The 23,937-nt window shown below is 43.8% G+C and overlaps 2 protein-coding genes across 4 annotated transcripts in view; one reads left to right on the top strand and one right to left on the bottom strand.

The window, feature by feature from the left end:
• Positions 1–7,971, top strand: part of focad (focadhesin) — a 29,839-nt gene extending 21,868 nt beyond the window's left edge. For all 3 annotated transcript variants that reach the window (XM_028428771.1, XM_028428773.1, XM_028428772.1), the window contains exons 22-44: positions 60–152; positions 239–327; positions 406–447; positions 526–634; positions 709–825; positions 961–1,199; positions 1,282–1,371; positions 1,661–1,808; positions 2,009–2,128; positions 3,335–3,457; positions 3,543–3,620; positions 3,735–3,806; positions 3,891–3,993; positions 4,147–4,227; positions 4,318–4,446; positions 4,528–4,643; positions 4,725–4,985; positions 5,432–5,521; positions 5,588–5,765; positions 5,921–6,018; positions 6,155–6,406; positions 6,503–6,578; positions 7,837–7,971. In XM_028428771.1, coding sequence (XP_028284572.1) covers positions 60–152; positions 239–327; positions 406–447; positions 526–634; positions 709–825; positions 961–1,199; positions 1,282–1,371; positions 1,661–1,808; positions 2,009–2,128; positions 3,335–3,457; positions 3,543–3,620; positions 3,735–3,806; positions 3,891–3,993; positions 4,147–4,227; positions 4,318–4,446; positions 4,528–4,643; positions 4,725–4,985; positions 5,432–5,521; positions 5,588–5,765; positions 5,921–6,018; positions 6,155–6,406; positions 6,503–6,578; positions 7,837–7,910 — 2,778 coding nt within the window. In that variant the 3' untranslated portion in view covers positions 7,911–7,971. The remainder of the gene's footprint in view (positions 1–59; positions 153–238; positions 328–405; positions 448–525; positions 635–708; positions 826–960; positions 1,200–1,281; positions 1,372–1,660; positions 1,809–2,008; positions 2,129–3,334; positions 3,458–3,542; positions 3,621–3,734; positions 3,807–3,890; positions 3,994–4,146; positions 4,228–4,317; positions 4,447–4,527; positions 4,644–4,724; positions 4,986–5,431; positions 5,522–5,587; positions 5,766–5,920; positions 6,019–6,154; positions 6,407–6,502; positions 6,579–7,836) is intronic.
• A 90-nt stretch (positions 7,972–8,061) lies between these two features.
• Positions 8,062–11,803, bottom strand: hacd4 (3-hydroxyacyl-CoA dehydratase 4). The gene is made up of 7 exons (XM_028428776.1): positions 11,051–11,803; positions 10,545–10,651; positions 10,234–10,361; positions 10,046–10,155; positions 9,652–9,758; positions 9,267–9,359; positions 8,062–8,197 (listed from the first exon to the last, which is right to left on the bottom strand). The coding sequence occupies exons 1-7, from the start codon at positions 11,077–11,079 to the stop codon at positions 8,124–8,126; spliced, it is 648 nt and encodes a 215-aa protein (XP_028284577.1). The 5' UTR covers positions 11,080–11,803; the 3' UTR covers positions 8,062–8,123.
• Positions 11,804–23,937: the final 12,134 nt, after the last annotated feature.

Genomic DNA, 23,937 nt, shown 5'->3' with positions numbered 1-23,937 from the left:
TGGTGTAGATACAGTTGCGTCTGTCCTTCATACCTACCTCCTCCTTCTTTATGTTATAGGTGAACATACAGCTATCAGAGTGGCACCGTGCCCTCCTTCTGCCTGAGGCGTGGAGGGGTTTCATGAGCCGGGCTTTCCATGCCGTTCTACAGGTTAATGCTCCTGCAAACCACTAGAAAGAGACTGTGTTAAATAGACATGAGTATAGAAAAATATCAATTTTGACTTTGTGCTTCAGCATCGGCGTGCTGATTTAGAAATGCAGCAGAGACAAGGCAAAGAGAGCCCACAGGAGCTGCAGTACAAACAGCACTGTGCCTGGCTATGGTGAGTCATCAGCAAGTCCATTTCTGTTTCTTTTGCAATTACCCACTTCTCTTCATCTTTTGTTTTTAACTCTTTCAGGACGAGAGACCAGCTGACAGATGTCATCAAAGCTGCTACAAAGTGAGTCCCCTGCTTGTAATCATTACTGTCGGATGCAAAACATTATCTTATTTTCTGGTGGTTCTGTGTTGCCTGCAGGGACAGTCCGGTTATTCAGGGAAATTCTATCCTGGCTCTGAGCGGCCTGGCTGCTGTCCTGGCTAAGTATGAGAGCAGCCTGCCTGCAGACAGCAACGGCCACCTCAGGGTGAGACACAAAGTAGTTCAATACAAGTGCAGTACAAAGCAGTACAAATATGATTTATGAACTTGTGACTGCAGGCTGGTCCGGAGTTTGTGCCCACTGGCAGCTGGTTGGCCATAGTGCTGGATACCATGCTCAGCATCATCAGCAGCAGCTACAAGGCCAGAGGACAAGTCTTCCCATGGTTCCTACATGTAAGTGTTGTCTCACTCTTCCATTGTGGCCACACAGACCTGTATGCTGATGAATCTATCTGGAATTATGTGTAGAACTGACTAACTGTGTGCACAAATCCAATCACAAACACTGGACCCTGTCCTCCCCTCAAGCGCTCCTACTCCGGTGAGAACACAGCCAGTGCCATAGCTCGTTCTTGTGCCAGCCTGGCTTTGTCCCTGCTGGTTCCAGTTCTGGTGGTGTGGCAGAAGGATGGCCTTGTCCAGGTCCTGTCTGCGCTGCATGCCTGTCTGCCAGGCTCCCCTACCGCAGATGACTCCCAAGCCATCCAGTTCCACTCAGGCCTCGCCCTTGGCATGGTATTGTTCAGTCTGCATCACCAGCGCCTCAGGTAGAGTATAGGATCTGAATGAAGAGACACAGTTTCATACATATACAATGACCTACTGCTGATTGTCTGTCTCTGTATGCAGTGATGTCACAGTTCAGAAGGGCGATGATCTTCTCTTCAGCTCCCTGGACGCTCTGGAAAGCTGCTCATTTAACCCCAATCTAGAATACAAGTCAGTGCTCTATGTTGAATTAAGGAGTGGGGTAATTATTGGCATTTTTGACTACTGCAGAGGATAATTCAGTGCTGACACACTTTAGCCTAGCATTGTCATGCATTAGAAGGAACCCAGAGCCCACTGCACCAGCATATGGTCTCACAATGGGTCTGAGGATCTCATCCTGGTACCTAATGGCAGTCAGGGTACCTCTGGTCAGCACATGGAGCCATATATATGTATATACTTTCATAAAGTATATGCATAATATTTAGCTTGTTTTTCCCTTCTGTCTTCTCTTCAGTACTGGCTGTATATTAGGTCTGGGTCTGGTGCTGGCAGCTCTCTGCAGCAGTGGACAGACAGACCAACATGTCCGTGTTACACAAACTCTTGACAAACTACTGGCCAGCCTACAGGACAGCAGTGGGCAAGGGCGAATGTTGCAGGAGGTACAGATGTCCTACACAACACTCACAAATCCTAAGTCTCCTGTTTTCACTATAAACCAGGTTGTTCAAACACACTGACCATACAAACCTGTTACACTGTCTTACTCTACCAAAAAAATGAATTTTCCTTTAACACTGTGGCCTTTGATATGATATGGTAGTAGTATTGAAAGAATATTTTGCCTTTGTGCTGTGTGCAGGTCCTGGCATACTCTGTTGCGTGTGTGGCTGTGTCAGCCTTTAGCGGAAGTCTTATTGATGCAGCCAAGGCTGAGGAGGTCATGAACACTCTGCGCACTCAAACAGAAGAGAGCCAGCAGGTAAGAAGGAGGGACTGCGGTTGTCAGTGCACTGCACTTTGAAAAAATCCTTCTTGTTAATGATGCCTAGTGTTTGCAGTCTCTTGCCCACTTCATCAAGCATATATCTGTAAAACTATATCAATACATTTTACAGCTGTGTATTGTATTTGAGTTGGTCGATCCATGACACTTGACTATGTTACCGCTAGGTGCCTTTTGCTGCTACATATTAGCTTTGTACTGTTACATCATGTATTATTGCTAGCTACAGCTCAACTACAGCTCAATATATTGGTCAGATGATATTATCAACCAATGACAGTCATTTTCCCTCTTCAATATAACACACTGGTAATCTTCTCTTTGTCAGCTATTATGTTGTTACTGTGCTGTGGATGTACTGTATATAAAGAATACTAGCCATACCATATAAGTATAAGGACATTTTACTCCCATAAAACCTCAAAAGTCCAACATCAGGCTCCAAATGTTTAATACACTTACCGGGGATGTGTTGGATATGCTAATGTTATCAAGCTAAGCTAAGATAGCCAGTTTAAGAGCTGTATTGTATCAGTCAATTATTTTGTAACAATAGTTCTAGTAGCATGCCAATTGCATGCTGGCCTCCATGGTACTATAGCTAGCAGTTTTGGGTGAGTTCATTGCTGTTTAATTACTCAAAATGGGTATAAAATGTTTGTGCTTTTGCAAAACAATACAAAATACAAAGCATGGATCAGCTTATAATGTGATTTTCCACTTTAATTTGAGTATACAAATCCAGATCTCCATGGGATAATAATTTTGATTTACATCAATCATTTTTATTGTTATTGTTGTTGTTGTTGTTATTTTGTTCTCAATGTATTCCACTATTTAATGAATGAAGATTTTCAACTGGAATATTTCATTCTATGAGATCTAGGATGTGTTATTTTGGTGTTCCCTTTATTTAGGGGCAATAGTGGCGCAGTGGGATTGCAGGGTTGTCCAATAACCGGAAGGTTGGTGGTTCGATCCCAACTCCTCCCTAGTCACTGTTGTGTGACTAGGGAGGAGTTCTCATTGTATGACACTGCTTGTGCAGCAGCCGTAACGAATTTCCCTCTGGGATTAATACAGTATCTAAAAAAAAAAATAACTTACAAAGGTAATTTTTCAAGTTTTAGCTGTGGTTGAAAGTGACTTAAATATGAGGCGCTGTCTGCTCTGTGTATCCAGACGGCAGGCTTTTCCCTGGCTCTTGGCTTGGTCGTCCACGGTCTGTCGATGTCTGGCCACGGCAAAGCAGAAGACCTCCACCCACATCTGCTGGCTGCTTGGATAAAAATCTTATTGTCTGAGGTATGACAAATGCATAAGTTATTTATACAAGTTAATTCACTCTTTTTGCTGAGTCCACCAGTGTGTGTGGTATGTTGTGTTACAGGGTTGTCCCACTATGCAGCGGCTGGCTGCTGTCAATGGCCTGGTGGCTTTAGTGGGATCAGAGAGCTACCTCATTCATGTAAGTAGTCCACTCATATGTTTTGGAAGTTTGTTTAGATTTAGTTTATAAAACATTATTAAAAAAAAAGTAGCAAAGTGTTTTTATGCTATGTATTTTTGTATTTGATTGCAGCTAAAGAATGAATTGGAGCTTTCATCCCAGCAGCAGGGCAGACTGAATGAGGTCATTCGTGCCATCACACAGGTAAATACTGATTTTATTTTCAAACCTGTGTGAGAATTGTTTATGTATATTTCCTGTCTGCTAACCTTCGGCTCTCTTTCACAGATCATAACATTTTCGGGAGCCATTGGTTTACAGTCCAACAGTGCCTCTTTGCTGGGCCATTTGCATTTGGCCCATATGTCTACCAGTCACAGTCACACAGCAGGTATGCCTTTGCTTGTTGTCGTGCCGCAGTGTGAACTTTTCCCCAGATGTTGACGGTGATGATGTATAGAATGTAGGACTATGCAAACATTGGAGATTGTGGTAGCTTTCCTTATCTAGTGCAGGAATTGAGTTGCCCTCCTCATCTGCTCAGTTCCTCAGGATTTCAGCTACCTCTCAGAGAAAAGTGTCATCAGATCTGTCATTGACTTCATCACAGAGGCTGGAAAGAAAGGTTTGTGTACTGTATAGGCACAGTTTACAGCTTCGACCTTTAAACACTGCAGCAGCATCTAGAGAACATCTTCCCTACTTATAAACCCAGGTCCAGATTCCTCCCATCCAGCTCTGGTTAAAACCACTCTCACTGCTCTGACATCAGTTGGAGCTAACTTCCAGTATCCCCCCATCAACTGGAGTGCTGTCCTGTCTCCACTGATGAGGCTGAGCTTTGGTAATTCTTCTTACAAAGTTCTCCCTAATCCTAAGCACTAGCAGAGTGAAAGCAATGTGTTGTGTTTTTTCTGGTTAACAGGAGAGGATGTACAGCATCAGTGTGTGGTGCTGGCAGCATCTCAAGCTCAGTCCTCCCAGAGTGCTTCTCTCTTTCTGGGCTCCTGGCTGTCACCACCCCTTGTGCACAGTCTTAATGTAAGTGTCAGGCTGAATACACTCCATAAAAAAACTAGATTGCTAAGATAAGATCTGTAATGAAGCTCCCGTCTCCTCCAGTACAAGACACAGGCCCACCTGTATGAGACCCTTGGCATGTGGATGAAACATGTGGCCGAGGACAAACTCCAGGTCTATGTGGAAAGTCTGGGCCTGCAGCAGTTCCAGGAGGACCTCCGACCACATCGTCTATTCCTCTGCTGCTCTCTCCTGCAGGGTCTTGCTCAGGCTATGGCACTCCCAAACCCACCCAACAACTGCTGGGCTGTCCTATGCTCCACCACTGAAAAGGTCTTCACCCTGCTGCCTAACCACATACAGGTACAGTGCTGAGAGTTAAAGCACATTTTGGGGATTTTTGGGCATTCAACTATGCACAGCTCACTTTAGGTCCCACCACATCATTTCAGTTGGGATGACTAGACCAAAACCTTGATTCTTGATTTGCTGCTGTGCTTTAAATCATTGTACTGTTGTATGACCTGTGCTTCCATGTACCCTTCAAATTACTTGTTCAGTCACATACAGACCTCACTGAGCATGCTCTTCTCTAACACCATTGTTTATGTCTTTCCCTCTTGTCATTGTGTTAACACGCACATGAATGTTCCAGAGCAGCAAACATCAGTTTTTATAGAGGTCTGTACACCTGCTGATGATCAATTCATCAAGGACTGACGATAAGCAGTACCTGCTGCAGCTCACCTAATTAAGCATTAAGGGAGTGAGTAGTTGTCTTCAGCTACTAATAAATTAATTTGTTTTAGGATGATGAGGTGGATTTGTACATGGGCATTGCCAAGTGTCTGTCCGAGATGTCTGACACAGAGATTGAGAGGATCACTCGAGTCTCAGAGGTCAGTATTGTGAAACGTGCTAAGGTTTATGATGTTGTAAGATGCTTACAGCTCTGTGCTGTTTAGGCTCAGATGGAAAAGTCCTGCTTCGTCCTGGCTTACCTGACCTCTCAGGGCAGAGTTCCCCTCCTGGGTCTTAATGATGTCATTGCAGGGGTGCTCCGTGGTTGGCCTAGCCACAGAGTGGGCTGGCTCCTTCTACAGATGTTTTACCAGTGTCGCCTGGCTGCCAGCACAAATACAGGTCAGACTAGAAACCACTTAGCCTCCAGGGCAAGTGAGATTATCTTGCTACATAGCCACATACTGTGTATTTTTGATTTTGTGTTCCACTGATATATTTTATCATTTAAAATATACCTTAATAAAATACCTTTTAAATAAGTCAATGTTTCCTAGGTGTGTCCAAACGGATGGAATGGCTTCTGGAATTGATGGGACACATTAGAAATGTTGCTTATGGTGCAACCTCTGTTGGATGTGGAGACACCAAACTGGTGAGTCTGGAGTGAGTCAAATTGGATAATGTGACTTTCAGTATGTTGTTTTGGTTTGACAATTTCCAAGTTACTTTAAAGCACTCTAATAGTAGTTTTCAGCCACAGCAAACATTCTGATAAACCCTCTCTGCAGTCCACAGACTTTCTCTTCCAGCTTTTTGCTGCTGCTGTAGTTTCCTGGGGTGACCACTTCATGCCCCTCCTCTATGGCATCAGAGCCCAGTGGTTCCCATGGCAACCAGACCCCAAGCCTCCAGCTCTCACACACAGTCTGTATGGTGAAGAGTCACTGTCTGACCACACCCTGTCACCGTGCCTGCTGGGAATGTCCCACAGCCTGCCTCTGCTTCTGAACAAAGAGCCCTGGAGCAGCCAGACACACAAGGTCAATGAGAGACGTAAAGGCAAATATGATGGAGAATGAATACACATGTTTAATTTAAGTTTTAGAACAATTTGTTGCTGTGTGTGTGTTTCTTAGTTTATAGACTGGCTCCTCAGCATAACAGAAGGTCCTGAAGAAAATCTGTCAGTTGCAACCATCAACACAGCCAAAGGTGAACGACACAAACGCATCACATTCATAAGAAGAAAAGCTTTCATTGTTTTCAGCAGAATACAGCACATATCCTCTCCTCTCGCTGTAAGGCACCTCAACCACATGAGCTGATGATTATAATTTATGGCTGACATCTCCTGATACAGATGTCTTGCAGATGTCATCATGCATCGCTTATTTGTCAAATGTAAAATGCTAAAGAACGGCATGCCTTCAAAGCATTGACTGTGAAAAATAAACAAATAATAGTTTTGTTGCAAAATATTTAGAAATTCAGTTTGTCGTCATAATTAAGTAGTACTCAGCAGATCAATAAGTCTGCAAGTACATTAGAAAATATTAGCCTGTCACATGTGTAGTCATAGTAAAAAGAAAGTAGACCCTCTTTGAGTTCCTTCAGAACAAATTCAAGCCAAGATCAGACCAAGACCTACATGTCAGAACCTACAGGCTGCCTTCATAAAACTGCATCTGAACAACACTTGTGGAACAATGTCCTATGGACACATGAGACCAAAGTGGAGTTGTTTGGTCTTAATGATCACCACCATGTCTGCTGAAAACCAAACAGCATTTCAGCAGAAACACCTCATACACACTGTTAAGCACGGTTTTACAAACACAGGACCTGGACACCTTGAGATAACCTGTACTTCTCTGTATATTAGTGACTTACAGACACAGGAACTAAATAAGAATTGTAATAATTTTTCTCCATAAATAACAGCACAGTGTAATATATCATGTGTTGTTCGAGGATGTATTTTTTTCATTTTGAATCTGAATTTTATATCCTCTAAAACCACAAAATACAGAGCACATTTTTTTACTATGACTGTCAGTAACTGTACATGTTGTGTGTCAAGATTAGAATAGGTTACTCCCATATAATTACAGTATCAGCCTGAGTCCGGTCCAAAGTCTCTAGCTCTGCTCTGCGCTGTGTATATCTTCTGTCAGAATGAATGGATGAAATACACAACATTTTTTTCTTCATATATATCTGCTGTGGGAGTGTGTCAGTACTACACAAGTTTGATAAACAGAAGAGACTGAAGGAAATGCTGACGTTCCTTATTGTTATGGTATAAATATCAGTAAAGGCCATATCTTACAAAAAGAAATGCATGTCTCTGCACACTCTTGCAATTTTCCCTCTGTGGGACTAATAAAGGATTATCTTATCTTATCTTATTACTGCATGAAATCTGATGTTCAGAGTGGGCCATTTGATTGTCCATATGTTGTTGTTGCAGCTGCTCTCTCAGCCCTGAAGTCCACTGCAGAGTTTAAGAAGAAGGCCGTGTGGACCAGAGCTTACGGCTGGTAGCCAGGAGGAGCCGGATCATGGTGTTACCATAGAAACAAGGACACAAACACAACACTGAAGCTTCATGATGGCAGACTTGATTTTGTGTCTTCTGCATTCAGATTCTTAAAGGCTCATTTAACACACATTATTCAGTGACCACAAAAATAAAACAAAGGAACAAACAAAGTCCTTATTGTATTTCTTTTCTGGTAAAATGAAAGAGTTATACTGTCACTTCCTCTTCTTCGATTTCTTCAGGTGGCCTTGCCTTTCCTTCCGCAGCTGCCAGACTGTTACAGAAGCTCCTGAAAAGACAACACTCTTGCTCTTAGCTGGACAGAACAGATCTCATCTTTGTGCAAATATGTCTGCATGTATGTTTATTATCAGCCAAAAAGTCATTTATTGTTTTTACTAAGCAATACAGTTCTGCTTTAGCAGAACTGCACAGCTAGCAGCTTGCTAGTTAGCATTTCAAAATTGAGTTGGCTAGTAGGTTTGCAAATGTAAATTTTGTGTGATACCACTCATGTATAGACATCATCCAGTAATCCCCTGGATAATAACCTGCTGGAATCTGAAGCTTCTGCAACCCCAAAGTTGTAGGGGTTGTTTGTGAGGAACAGGAAGCTCCATGCTCAGCCAGTCCATCCTACCCTTTGATGATTTGTATGTGGGTTATCTGGACATTGTTGGACATAAGAGACTACAGTGTCTTTGTTCTCACTTGACTTGATTCTATTCAAATAGAACTTCTTTCTTGTGTCGGCTTGGGTCGGCATTCTTTCTGTGCAGAAAGAACCACTGTGGTGGCTGCTGTGTTTGCTTTCTAATTAAGTCTCTCATTCTCAGTCTCGAGTAGTGGATTGACTCCATAGTTTGTGTTTATGTTGTGTTTGACAATATAATAATGCTACAAAACAGGCTGGTCAGAACATTGTCATAAGTGGTGGAAAATCTATCTCTATTTGGATACTGTATGTATTTTTGCTAAAGTTAGATATTTACCATTGACTGTGTATAAAGATGGATGACATGACAGCTCCCAAAAGGGAGACAAAAAAATGTCTCGGATTGCCCCCTGGTGGCTGGCTGCAGTGTAGGTCATAAACCTAGCAGATGGGACATGGACCCAACTAAAAACTAAAAGTACCCCGTTATGTAATAAATGTAAGTAATTCCCAGAAATGAGCAGCCAAGTGGCCTCTGGATCTCTTCTGGTTCCAAGGTGGCATTATTTCCCAATATGGCAGCATAGATATTTGTATCAAGAAATTTGCTTCAGTGTCTCAGTGCATTTTAGCAGTGAAATACACTACAACTTGACTATAATTGACTACTGTAATGCATTGTTGCATTCATGTTTTATTTTACCCAGAGCGAGAACAGGCAGGTAGAGCATCAGCACCAAGGGGAGATGAGAGGTTGTGGGTTCAACATAAAGCAGGGCCTGATAGATGGTAAAACCTGAAGAGTCAGCAGAAATGGGACAATATGTCAGTACATAACATAGTATGTTTTTATATATATATATATATATATATATATATATATATTGCTGTTGCTGCAGTGGTGTCCCATAACACAAGTGCAATGTGCTTTCCTCACATTTCCTGACATATCATATCATCCACTCTGCTTTGCCAACTCATTTCCTGGCTCTCACCACTTCCTTTAACACAACAGAAACTCAGGCCCATGTTAGAGTGTATGACTCCCAGTTTCATTTCATAAACCAAGCTGATGAGGATTTATTTACCTTCAGTGGTGACTGACAGGATGTATAATGGGATCCAGAGTGTGTAGCGAGTCCACAGCATGGCAATGGAGGGTGTGTCCATAATACATAGGAGCTCATGAGGGTATCTGCAACCACACAGCACACATCGGACTTTTGAAATTGGATAGTGTTGTACAATAATTGCTATTGAGTGCATGAATGATTGTCTGCCTTATGCCTAGCCCTGTGATGAGCATGTCCTATGCACTTGTGTGGATCAAGTGGCAACGGCCATTGCCATTAGAAAAACTGCAGTTCTTCTAGTGGCCACTGAGGGTGTTTCCATACCTGGCTTGATTAAGTTATTACTATTTATGAGATTTATGGTCATATGATCGCCCACCTTCTGACCTGCAAGTCCATGTTTGCATACCGTAAAAGGTCCAAAATGTTCCATAAGAAGAACTGCACACATACAACCGGTTTACTCTGGAACTCCTCCAGAATGATGACCATGAGTAGCAGAAGGTTCTTCTCCATAACCTGAAAACAACAAAAGCGCACATCAGTGTGAATGGATAAAGAAGTGTGATTAATAGTGAAGTATAGTGTGGTACGCACTTGAATGAAACGAGGAAGGAGTCTGGCTTTCTCAATCCCATCTGCAATGTGGAAAAGCTCCAGGTTGGAGAGCAGCTGGCAGAGACTCATCACAAAGCCAACAGAGTAAAAGGTATCTGCTAAAGCATCTGCAAAGCAAAGCGCCCGTTTTATTTATATAAAGCTGATGGAATGTCTGTGGATTCTGCCTCCTACAGGTCTAATCTCATGACATGTTTCCACATATGACAAGAAGCATGAAAGTCATCTTTTTTTCTTTTTTCTTCAGAATGGGTCGTTGTAGATCAGAAATACTCCTTCTTCAACCTTACCTTGACCAAAAGTGAGAAACCTGGCGATGGTGTTGGCTAGAAGCCATGTGTGACCACAGAACTGGAACAGGTTATATGAGAAAATATAGGCCTGCCTGAAGCTCAGCCTGCAGGGGAAGAAAAAGGTATGATCTCAAATCAATTTTTTTTTTGTTTACACAACGTCTTAGGGTCTTGTGATGTTAAACTGCTAGCTGTGTAAGTATGTGATCAACAGAAAATAAAACATACAGTTTGATCACACAGTATTTAGGTAAATATAAAGTATGATAAATAATTTACTTTATATTCAAGAGACTTAACTGATTCATACTGTAAACTGTTTTGTTCATAGTATGTTTACCTTAAAATTTTTAAATGTAATTTAAATAAAGAGTCCTATTCACAGCCAGATCTACCTTTTCTAAAAAACAGCAAGTACCAACACAAAAATATGTCATCCTGCTACCCACCCTGAAGAGAAACGAACATTCCACAGAGCTCATTTACTCTCAGTGCTTACTTACATCCTCCTGCTGAGTCGTCTTCTGGTCATTTTGTTTTAGGTAAGAGAAGCTTATGAAGAAGTCATGTTTTCAGGTGCTGTTTAAGCAGCAGTTTTTCCCTTATAAACACTGGCCTGTTACTTCATCCTCCTTCACTGTGCAGCAATATCTCTATTTTTTTACTGTTTCCTCAACCTGATTGCAGCAGTTGTGACTGTGAGTAGGAAGTAAAAAAAATCCACAATGAATAGTCCCAGCCCCCTAAAGAAAACTATGCAATGTTAATTTACTTAACTTTACTTTACATATGCACCTCTAGATAACATAATTTATGCCAGCAAAAATTTTCAATTCTCATTTCCATTCAGTATGCTTGCAAATAATCTGTAATCCTCTGTTTGGGTCCTCTCCTCCTCATTCCCCTCCATCCAATGCTGGTTATTGAGCCCTGTACTAAATTCTGAATGCACTGATACCGTGCCAGGTCACAGAAACTGTGAATGCAACTTTCTTCGCATGCACAGCTACAGCAGAACAAAGTGGTGAGTGTGTGAGAGGGAGAGGGGATTTAATTGGTTGATGTATTGAATATCTGCGTGACGTAAACAACCAAACTGCAATTTGCATCTCCGGAAAAAATACAACATTACTATAAGACCATTTAATCGTTTTCCGAACGCATATCTATTTATAGAAGCTGCCGGAATGCCGTACTGGACCGTTCTGGCCCACTTTAATCCCGGTGTATCGCTGTCTTTCTTTTCTTTTCTCTCTTGTTTTCACATGTGTAATCTGTCTGCAATTTGCGTTGTAGTCGCAACCACCTGAAATGCCCAGATTTGATTGGCTGAGAGTCGTCACGTGGGATGGATAAACTCGTTTGCAATTGGTCTGTGCGTTTCCTCATGCTAGCGCATGCAGCCTCTACCGTAAAGTAAATGAAAGCTGCGGCAGTTAAAATAGAAGCGCCCCGTCAAGTTTTAAAGAATAACCTGCTGTTTGGACTATAAATTCGGGTCCGTATGGGACGTCTTCTGGGTCCGGACCCGGACCGCGATACGCCATTTGGTGACCCCTGGCATACAGCATCCAACTATTGTTTTAAACACATAAAAAATGCAGTTCACTTTTCTACCAGCAGTAAAGTTGCTTTCACTTTTGCTATGTGGATGCTCAGAGGAGGCCCAAAGCTGTGAAACACACCAAATAATGTTTCACAAGGTTTTATACACTGCTCAAAAAAATGAAAGGAACAATTGAACAACACCTTGCTCTTGCTACTTCCGGCGTTGTAGGATACGGCTGCCTTACCAGTGTGTGTTTCTTACTTTCTTTTAACGTTTTTATCTACTTATTTTACGTATCCTGTGGATATATTTTAAGCCTAACATGGCACCACCATGCAACAGTCATCTTGTTTATTCAAGAGAAGAACTTTTTGCACTGAGGACTAAAGGCTGTTCCATACTCCGCGAGACAAAGAACAGAGAACTCGCTCCACGGGTGGTAAGAGATAAAAAAAAGTTCTTTTCGGCACGGAGGTACCATACTCCGCGAGACGTGTGTGTGCAGAACTCCTCATACGGCCCTCCTACACAGCGCACGCATAGGCGTCGCTACCATTATATCAGAGGGGGACGTGCCCCCCCCTACATTTTAAAACGGCCCGTTTGGACCCCCCACATTTATTTGTATGTAACAATGATTTTTTTTTATTAACGCTGTAATTTTAGCTAGTGTGGACGCTAGAGGGCAGTCAACTCTAATAGCTAACTACTCAGGAGGGGAAAAGCAAGTTGAAAGCTAAAAGCTAAACTGAAGGAAGTAGTTCTGGGTGCTCTTATTTTTCTAAACAATAATAAGTAATTATAACTACAGTGAACATGACATCACTTGTGTTTCTCTATTATATTATTTCTCTATTATATTATCTTGTATTTGTTATAGTGCAGTTGTGTCACATTTTAGTTATTTTGAGGGTTTGGTTTGATTCCCCCCTGTTGTTTTGTGTAGACCGTGACAGGTGACAGGAGAGGAGTTAAGATGGCAAGCAGCGGTGTTTTTTTGCAGGCTCCTGTATTAAAGCGTTTTGAAACTGTCCTAGACATTTATCCTTAGACAAAAGAAAACAACAACAACTGCACAAACTAAACAAAACTACACGAACGACTCCTGAGTCCATAGGCGTAGTTAGTGTAGTAGCACCAGTATGTTTGACAAAACTGTTGTTTCATTTGGAATTAGTTTCTGTTTGTCACCCAGTTTTTGTTGAATCTGTCTCTGAAATAGTCATTAAGTGTTTACTTCTGTAGGTAAAATAGTTTAACAACCTGTTAAAATCCACAGGAAATTGCAACTACTTCATATTATTATATTATATTTCATAATATACTGATGTACTTTTTTTCACCACCCACCCACAGAAGGTGTCCCCCCCACATTTTTAATGCTTCCTACGCCACTGAGCCCACGTCACACTAGGGTGACAATGCAATTGTATTGTAAATTGTGAGCACAGTCGTGGTTACCTGGCCTAACGAGCTGATAATGTTCAGGGAAGAGGCAATCACAGCATGGTTGCCGCACAGCCTTGAAAGAAAAAGTTCGGCCCGGACCCTGTGCACAAGAGTGCGGAACAGCGGGCGGTCAGAGACAAAAAATGACGTCATTTTGTGGGCGTAACGTCTGCACGGGGGAGAAAGTTTTTTGTCTCGCGGAGTATGGATCCAGCTTGACGTCGCAATGCAGCACGATGTCCCGGTGTGTCGGATTAACTGGTGCCCGAATTAACTGGTGACCGTGTTGGTGCGATACAGATGTAATGTGGGCGTGCCTCTGCAGGACCCGTTTCTGTTCAAACCAGGAAGTAAACATCGGGAGTTCTTCTTCCATAAAATTCTATTTTTACTCATTTTAGGAGTAACAATGAACGTGACAATGTCGGCCAGCATGTAACAGCATGTTCAACGTCCTCAGCTGTGTGGAAAATAAATATATTATGAAGCCAAATTTAAAAAGAAAACGCGGTCACATCTTGAACCACTGGAGGTTTGTTAACAGGGTCAATAGAGACCATACATAGAACCTGCTAGTTATGGTCGGGTAGATTTTCTATGGCCGTTATTGTTGATTCCTGACCCCCAGGAAAATAATCTTGGAATATACTTGAATAATAGTTAGGGCCCGAGCACCGAGTGGTGCGAAGGCCCTATTGTAATTGTAGTGTTTATTATTATTAATTGTGCCACTTTACGCTGCATTTTCGCCCCTTTGCCATGCACGAAAACTCACGAAACTTTGCACACTCGTCAGGGGTGGCGAAAAATTTGAAATTTTGTGGTTGCTGCAAAGGGGTGGGGCAAAATGGCTCTACAGCGCCCCCTTGAAATTTTCAAAACACCCCTTGCATTTGGCTTAGTGTGGAGTAGGTGCACGAAAATCGGTACACATGTTTATCATACCAAGACGCACCAAAAAGTCTCTTGACACCATGACCTTAACCCAACAGGAAGTCCGCCATCTTGGATGGAAAATGGCGATTTTGGCGATTTACACCATTGGTATGTGAGCGAACTCCTCCTAGAGCTTTTGCTCGATTGACCTGAAATTTACTGGAGGTCACCTAAAGGACCTGCAGATCAAAAGTTATCAAAAGCTTTTCTCTAACTTACAGGGCGTGGCCTCTGTGGCTCACCAAAGTCTGGCGACGATTCATGATTTCGCCATATAACTTTGAACGGCTCTCACGCCTGCATACTTTATCCAAACGTCTTCAAACTTTATGAGCATGACGAGGGCTCCGCCCTGAACGCCTCCATATGTTGAAACCCTTACTTACTCGTGGCGCCCCCTGCTGGCAACAGGAAATGACCTCTTTTTACTCTGACGTGCACTGCTCCTACATAGTTGACAGCATCAACTTCATTTCACCTCTAGAACCTTCCCAACTAGTTGGTGAAGCTACACTGTGTGGCGGCGCGCCGACTGTCGATCCTTCGCCATGAGATTACGTTTGAGTTTTTAATGACCTTAACGACCTTCTATGATCATGAAAATTCATACACACATTCTCGGGGTCGTGTCCTAGCAACTGATGGGGGTCTCGTAAGTGGGCGGGGCAAAATGTCTCAATGGCGCCCCCTTGAATTTTTAAAATACCCCTCTCCATAGCGGTTTTTTTGGAGTAGGAAGACAAAAATCGGCACACACACAGAACACGTCCAGACGCACATAAAAGTCTCTTGCACCATTGATCTAGACCACACAGGAAGTCAACCATTTTGATTTTGGCGGTCAAATTTCAGCGATTTCCACCTTTGGTATGCGGACGAACTCCTCCTAGGGATTTCGAACGATTGACTTCATATTCGGTCACTGTCACCTAGAGACCATGCTGATCAAAAGTTATCAAAAGCTTTTCTCTAAGTTAAAGGGCCATTTGCCATTCATACACGAACAGCTCTCTCTCCTAGATACTTGCTCCAAACGGCTTCAAACTTTCTGCATGTGGTCAGAACCCCTCCCTGAACGTCTCTATGTCATCATGATCTGTGCCGCTCATGGCGCTCCCTTGTGGTGGAGACAGGAAGTGCCATGTTCTACACTGACAATGTTTAATCCTTCCCTGTCATTACACAGCCATATGAGGATCACAGATTTGAAGTCCTACAGAGACACCTGTTTGGTTTCCTGTATCAGGCTGCCCGTGGCGGTGGCGACTGTTGAACCTTCGCCATGAAACATCAACTGCTTATAACTTCGCCGTGCATCGTCCTAATGTCCTCAAATTTTTTTCATGTCATAACGGTCTGTAACTCATGATCATGATCATGAGTCACCTGCACAGCGCCACCTACAGGAAACCGGAAGTAACTGCAGTTTGACCGTTTTTATGTATGAATCAAATGATTTTGGAGGTTTGAAGCACAGACAGGTCTCCACTATTCTCATGGTGTCTGGCTCCGCCCAGTGGACACATACGGTACTGCAGCTGATATAACTCCACCACGGATGCTCCTAAAATCCTCAAATTTTTTACATGTAATACAGACCCGACCCTGACCACGTGTGGACATCTGTGGACAGCGCCACCTACTGTAAAGAGGAGGTTACTGCATACTAACAATTTTTACATATATTGACAGATTTGTTGCACTGACGCATCTCTGCTTCTGTCTGCCGGCTTTTTCCCACTGTTGGCAAAATCGCAGCTCGTGGGGGGAGCAGGTGAGAGAAGGGACGGCGTAATGGGGAGGGGGCGGTCGCACGGAGTGCGAGGGCCCGATCATTGCTGCTTGCAGCTTTAATTCTGATTGTGTCTGTTATTAGAAGACAGAATCCACGCATCTTCTGTGGATGTAGGCTGTCACAGTTTAACCTGGCTGTGGAGGTGTGGACCATGGCGCTGCGTGGGTTTCAGCCAACATTCATTGGGTCATATCAGTGCTGTACTGTTTACTTTTATGTGTAGGTTAAACCACAAATCAACAGTGTACTACACAAATGCTGCTGATAATGTTAACAATATATCTAATCATGAACCTACATCCCAAGCAGTATTGTCTGTATTGGATTATTTGGTGCCGCAGTATTTTGAACAGGCAGATGCGCGGACACCAAAAACCTCTGTTGACACCGCTAAACTTTTTGGTGTAATAAAAAACTCATATTGTTGTTTTGCTGGTCATGTTTAAACAGATGAACAGCAATAAATGAAAACGTTTATCAACTTGGGCTACACTGATAATGCTCAGCTCAAGAAGCGATGACGTACGCAGCCGTAATGTGCAAGCGTCTTCGCCCAGGTTAACTGGTGACCCTCGCACCAGAACAGAACAATAGACCTGCTGTCTGCCAACGTGAAGGACGCCTACAGAGCCACCCCTCTCCCCCCACTTGGAAAGTCTGACCATAATCTGGTCCACCTGCAGCCACAGTACACCCCCCTGGTCAAAAGGATGTCTAAAACCACTCGTTCAATCAGGAAGTGGTCACCTGAGGCAGAGGATGCTCTGAGGGACTGCTTTGACACCACTGACTGGGATGTACTGCTGAAAACACACAGCGAGGACATAGAGGAGCAGACTCACTGTCTGACAGGCTACCTTAACTTCTGCCTGGACGTAGTCTCCCCAAACAAGTCTGTCCTCTGTTACCCAAATAACAAACCTTGGGTAACACAAGATGTTAAAGCTGCCCTCAACAGGAAGAAGGTGGCCTTCATGAACAGAGACAGAGGCCCCGTTCACACTGGAGAAAGTCATTCCAGCTAGAGTAGGATTGTATCTGGATAGTCTTTAAGCTGGATACGTTCAGACCTATTTTCAAATCACACAAGCGTCCACACTCGTTTGTTGTTTGCGGTCCTCCAAACCACTAGGTGGCGCCTCGTAATATACAGAGTCCATTCAGGCCGCGGTAGGATGCGTCGTGCGTTTTCTTGTCACATGTTGCTCCCCGTGAACCGGAAGTAGCACATTGCTAACCGGAAGTAGCATGACGCTACCCGGAAGTAGCATGTCGCTAGCCGGAAGTATCACATCGCTAGCCCGATTCGCTATCTGCATTTGCGTTCAGACCTGAGCCACATTTGAGCCAATCTGGCTAGATCCACCTGAAGGAGAGGCTATTCAATCAGCACAGCGGGAGGTGAAACAATGTCTGAAAGAGGCAAAGGACAGCTACAGGAGGAAGGTGGAGAAGAAACTGAGTGAGAGACGCATTAAAGCTGGATCCATACTCCGCGAGACAAAGAACTTTTTCCCCCGTGCAGACGTTACGCCCACAAAATGACGTTATTTTTTGTCTCTGACCGCCCGCTGTTCCGCACTCTTGTGCACAGGGTCCGGGCCGAACTTTGTCTCTCAAGGCTGTGCGGCAACCATGCTGTGATTGGTCGGAATTTATTGTGGGCGGGATGAAAGTGGAGAAGCGCAAGAGCATCTCCAGGTATATAGGTAGGTGTATAAACAGCACTGATTCAACAGATTTAGATAAGACCATACCGGTTTTGCATGATGAGCAATAAAAGAAAGAAAGGCAAGTAAGGGTGATTTGTCACCAATAACTCCAGACAGCCATTCACACATACCAGATGGTGACTGTTATTACCATTCTATATACTCCTACATACCCGGGCATAATAGGCTCGTTAACAATGTCTGTATATCTTTGCTATTGTTACTTTTAATGTCGCATCTTCACAGCTCATCACCGGAAAGTTTGAAGTATCGCAGGCACATTGGAACACAGTAGATGTGCAAATGTGGTCATAAAGGCTAGCACAAACACTGAATCTTTGCTATTGTTACTTTTAATGTCGCATTTTCACAACTCATCGCCAGACATCTCACGCTGTTGCAGGCACCCTCTCTGTATAATGCCCTCTTGCCATGGCACAAGTCCTTGTGGTGTGTTAAAAAACTCAATAAAGTCTTTCCTTATAGTTTAGTGGGCGGGCCGTATGAGGAGTTCTGCACACACACGTCTCGCGGCGTATGGTACCTCAGTGCGGAAAAGACCTTTTTTTTTAATCTCTTACCACCCGTGGAGCGCGTTCTCCGCTCTTTGTCTCGCGGAGTATGGAACAGCCGGTGTCAACATCATCACAGGCTACAGATCAAAGGCCACAGCAGGGGGGACAGTGGAGGAAGCAAACAGGCTGAACAACTTCTTCAACCACTTTGACCAGCCCACTGTCCCCCCCTCCTCACTGCAGTGTATGACCCCCCTGATGACCCTGTGCAGCCCTCTCCCCACCTATCACCCCCCCATCTCATCATCCTTCATCTCCCCCCTCATCTCAACATTCATCCATCACAGCAGACCAGGTGAGGAGAGAACTGAGGAGGCTCCACCCAAGGAAAGCGGCGGGCCCCGACAGGGTGCCTTCTCGTCTGAGTCTGAGGACCTGCGCTGCTGAACTGGGGGAACCACTCCAGCATGTCTTCAACCTCAGTCTGCAGCTGGGGAGAGTGCCTACCCTGTGGAAAACATCCTGTGTTGTTCCAGTTCCAAAGAGAAACTGCCCTCAGGAGCTGAACGACTACAGACCGGTGGCACTCACATCACAGCTGATGAAGACAATGGAGCGGCTCATCCTCGACCTCCTCAAGCCCCAAGTGCATTAGGCTCAGGACCCCCTACAGTTTGCCTACTGGGCAGGTGTGGGTGTGGAGTGCCATTCTCTACCTCCTACACCATGTTCAAGCACATCTGGACAAAGGGAGGGGCACAGTGAGGATTCTTTTCTTGGACTTCTCAAGTGCCTTCAACACCATCCAGCCCCTGCTGCTACTGGACAAACTGAGGGAGATGTCAGTTGACCACTTTTTGGTGTCCTGGATTGCTGACTACCTCACGGAGAGACTGCAGTATGTCAAGCTAAAGGACACCACACCACCAGACACTGTCATCAGCAGCACCAGAGCTCCACAGGGGACGGTGCTGGCCCCCCTCCTCTTCACCCTTTACACCTCAGACTTCTGCTACAACTCAGAACATGTGTGTCACATCCAGAAGTTTGCAGATGACACAGCCATCGTGGGGTGTATCAGGGATGATGGAGAGGATGAGTACAGGAGTCAGGTGAACCATCTCCAGCTTAACACCTCAAAGACTAAGGAGCTGGTCATCGACTTCAGGAAGTCCAGCCCACAGCCACATCCAGTGACCATCAGGGACGATGAGGTGGAGATTGTAGGCAACTACAAGTACCTCGGGTTGTGGCTGGACAACAAGCTGGACTGGACATGCTGTACAGATCACCTGTACAAGAAGGGCCAGAGCCGTCTGTACAGGAAACTCCTGTGGATGTTCTACCAGTCTGTGGTGGCCAGTACACTTTTTTATGCTGTTGTCTGCTGGGGGGGTAACATAAACAATAGGTATGCTAACAGGCTGGACAAACTTATCAGGCGGGCCAGCTCTGTGGTCGGCATAAAGCTGGACTCCCTGGTGACAGTGGCAGAGAGGAGAACACCAAGAAAATTTCTGGCTATTGTGGACGATGCCAGTCATCCTCTGCACACTGTCATCACAGGCTGCTCCTCCCCAAGAGCAGGACCAACAGACTCAGAGACTCCTTTGTCCCCAGATCCATAAAACTTTACAACTCTGCTTTTGGCAGGAGGGGGAGAATAAAGGATGCAATAATTTATACGTGCAATAATCCATCTGTACCATTTATGCTGCTGTGCAATGTTTGTACATAATTCCTTTACATTTACTGCACTATATCACATTACCATTTATGCTGCTGTGCAATGTTTGTACATAATTCCTTTACTTTTACTGCACTATATTACATTACCATCTATGCTGGTGTGCAATGTTTGTACATAATTCCTCTTATCTTTTATTTTTTTACTGTACTATATTCTATTTTATTCTATTGCTCTGACTGTCGGGGTTGTATTGCTGCTGGTACCCAAATTTCCCTAAGGGACCTTCTCAAAGGGATTAATAAAGTATATTCTATTCTATTCTATTCTAACACAATGTGACTCCAAGTCAATCACACAACCCTCCATGTGCTAACCAGAAGTACCCTGACTGCTCTCAGGTACCAGGATGAGATCCTCAGACCCATTGTGAGACCATATGCTGGTGCAGTGGGCCCTGGGTTCCTTCTGATGCATGACAATGGTAGGCCTCATGTGGCTGAAGTGTGTCAGCAGTTCCTGCATGATGAAGGCATTGATGCTATTGACTGGCCTGCCTGTTCCCCAGACCTGAATCCAATCGAGCACATCTGGGACATCATGTCTCGTTCCATCCACCAACACCACATTGCACCACAGCCTCTCCAGGAGTTGACTGATGCATTAATCCAGGTCTGGGAGGAGATCCCTCAGAACAACATCCACCGCCTCATCAGGAGCCTGCCCAGGCATTGTAGGGAGGTCATACAGGCACATGGAGGCCACACCACACACAACTGAGCCTCATTCTGACTTGTCTTGAGGAACTTCCACTCAAGTTGGATCAGCCTGTAATGTGATTTTCCACTTTTATTTTGAGTATGGTTCCAAATCCAGACATCTATGGGTAATAACTTTGATTTACATTGATCATTTTTGTCATTTTGTTTTCAACGTATTCTACTATGTAATGAGATAAGATTTTCAACTGGAATACTTCATTCATTGAGATCTAGGATGTTATTTTAGTGTTCCCTTTATTTTTAAGCAGTGTATTTTATGGACTGAAAACAGACTTTTTGGAACACTCCTGCATGTGTAGACATTGACATGCTGTACTGACAAGTAAAACTGAGTGTCAGTGTGCACCATTCTTTCTCTGTCTGTCTGTTCTAGTGGTGACAACTGGTGAATGTTGCTATCACCTGACAGGTTAGGGACATTGGCTTTGTCATAAAATTCATGGAAAACCCTTTTTAGAGGGACAGCCGACAAAGGCATTGACGTCTTAAAGGCATTGACCTTAAAGTTTCACCATTGGTTATTTAAACAAGGTAGTATGGTCTGTGAAAAACTTGTTTATAACAATGTACTACTCACGTTGCCTAGCGACCAGCAGTTGATACTAACATTTTACTCAAGTTTACTCCTCAGTTCTGATGCATTTTTTTACATTAGATTTTATGAGGCAAAACCTTCCCTTCCCTCTCTGCTACCATGGTGACCGAGTCCTGCCCCACTCTACACATTCGGTACTCACTATAATTACATCTATACATTAGCTTTACACCTTCCTCATCAAGTTATCACTTTAATAGAATCCCCCGCAGACTTACAGACGAGTTCATGGTTTGTGAGTACATCTAAGCTTTCATTATCTCTGCCCCCTCTCTGTGCCGATGAAAGGTCAGTGACAGATGTTAAAAATGATCAGCCTGGTTACAGTGTCAGCTAAGTGTTAGCACTATCATATCCTCCCTGGAATTACAGCTCATTTTCTGTATCAGATTCTAGGCTGCACTCAAAAACCCTGCACTTGAATGTGTGCACGTTAGGGCCAACCTTTCCACTCAGGACCCAGGATTTAAGTCTTTTTCTCAGTAGAGTCCAGTCGATTCTGTCATCTAGCTCAGACTGGTATTTGTAGCCCTGGATAACCGCTGCAGGGCTTGGGCCTTAAGGGGTCAACCACTATCTGCACCAGGTCACTTAAGTCCCCAGTCACACTCCTGTACTCAGCAGTGTCGTAGTGTGTAGAAAAAATGTCTGCATGTAATGTAAGTACAAGTTGCCCAAGTCTCAGAAGTGCAATCCATAATCCACTTTACTAGGCGTGAGCCCACACCTATCTCTGTCACTTTGTCTCTCAGTAGTGAGGACTGGATCCTCACACTACTACTGTCCTTCTCCATGGCATTGTCCACCCACGCTTTCCCCTGGTCTCAAAATGCAGCAGGTGGAGTGTGTAGTTGTCCTCAAAATCTCCTACCCTACCATTAACATATGTAGTGTATAGTTAGACATTACAACTCTTTGGTTCAGTTTAGACATTCACTTGTACAACTCTTTTAGGGGCTTTTTTATGACAAGTAAACTGATCTTCATATGTAATTAAATAAGAAGTAATAGTCATGACCCTTGAGGATAAATAAGTGTCATGACTGTAGCTGCTAAAGAAGACATCTTGCAATGCCAGACAGATATTTCTTGACTTCTACAACAGTAGAGTACGACAGTATATTACACAAATGACCTAAGTGTTAATGAGACACATTTATTTACGATAGCTGCTGCCATGCTGCAGTAGACTGATTAGAGTAGTGAATGTCACAGGAAAGTATGGGTGTATTTCTCAGTGCAGTCTCCTCGTTAACTACTTATGTCGCCTTCTTAATCCTTTTTTACTAATGGCCAGACATGATTGACCGCCTGCTGTTTTAATGTGGACTCCACAAGTAACTGTATCTCGTCAAGACTCGCAGTCACCAGGCCGTCTTACTAAAATAGTGTTGGCTAAATATATCCTGTTTGTGAGGCTGGGTATACAGTACCTCAGCTCCAGGCAACACTTGGAGGAACTGCCATTCTGAAATGATTTTCTGCAAGATCACCTGAGAACTAAAAACGCCTGCAAACTTTTGCAAACATGTTACAGTAGCATGCTGCCAGTTAACACATTAGTGTCCCTGAGGCCTCATTTATATGTATGCACAAAAAAGCTAGCCTTTAATGAAAACAAAGTTGACGGAGGATCGGTGTGTATGGGGAAGTAATGAACTTGAGTCACTCTGTGTTCCAACTCATCCCAAACCATCTCACTTGGGTTAGGCTGGGTTATCATAGAAGCCAGGTCATGTGACGCAGCACTCCATCACTTCTTGGTCAAATAGCCCTCACATAGCCTGGAGGTGTGAACTAAAGTGAACTAAGCACAAACCAGATAGGGTGGTACATTGCTGCAGAATGCAGTGGTGGCCATGCTGGTTAAGTTTGCCTTGAACACCACACCTCCTCCTCCATGCTTCACAGTAGGAACCACACCATCTGCTAACTTTTTCTACTTCTGAAAGGAACCAAAATTCTCACATGTGGACTCATCAGACCAAATTACATATTCCCACTGGTCTAACATCCATTTCTTGTGTTTCTTGTGCCAAAGAACTTCTTCTTGTATTTCCTCAGTTCCTCACTACTTCCTCCGTAGTGGTTTCTTTGCAGCAATTCAACCATAGCACCCTTGATTTACACAGCTGCACAGTAGATGTTGACATGTGTTATTTGTGCTATTTGATTCTGTTAAGCTTTTCTGTGGGCTCTGATCTGAGGTGCTCTTCATTGCTGTATCAGATGAACTTATCCTCAGTAGCAGGTTACTCTTGGTCTTCCTAGTAGTTGAATTGGAATATTCACTGTTGTACCAGAATGTTCAGTGCAGAACATTCAGTTCAGGCAGGCCTAAAAGCATCAAATGCTACCTGCTCATACATG

Source organism: Parambassis ranga, chromosome 18 (genome assembly GCF_900634625.1).
Source record: "Parambassis ranga chromosome 18, fParRan2.1, whole genome shotgun sequence".
Lineage (NCBI taxonomy): Eukaryota > Metazoa > Chordata > Actinopteri > Ambassidae > Parambassis > Parambassis ranga.
This window is presented reverse-complemented; position numbering and strand designations above follow the sequence as displayed.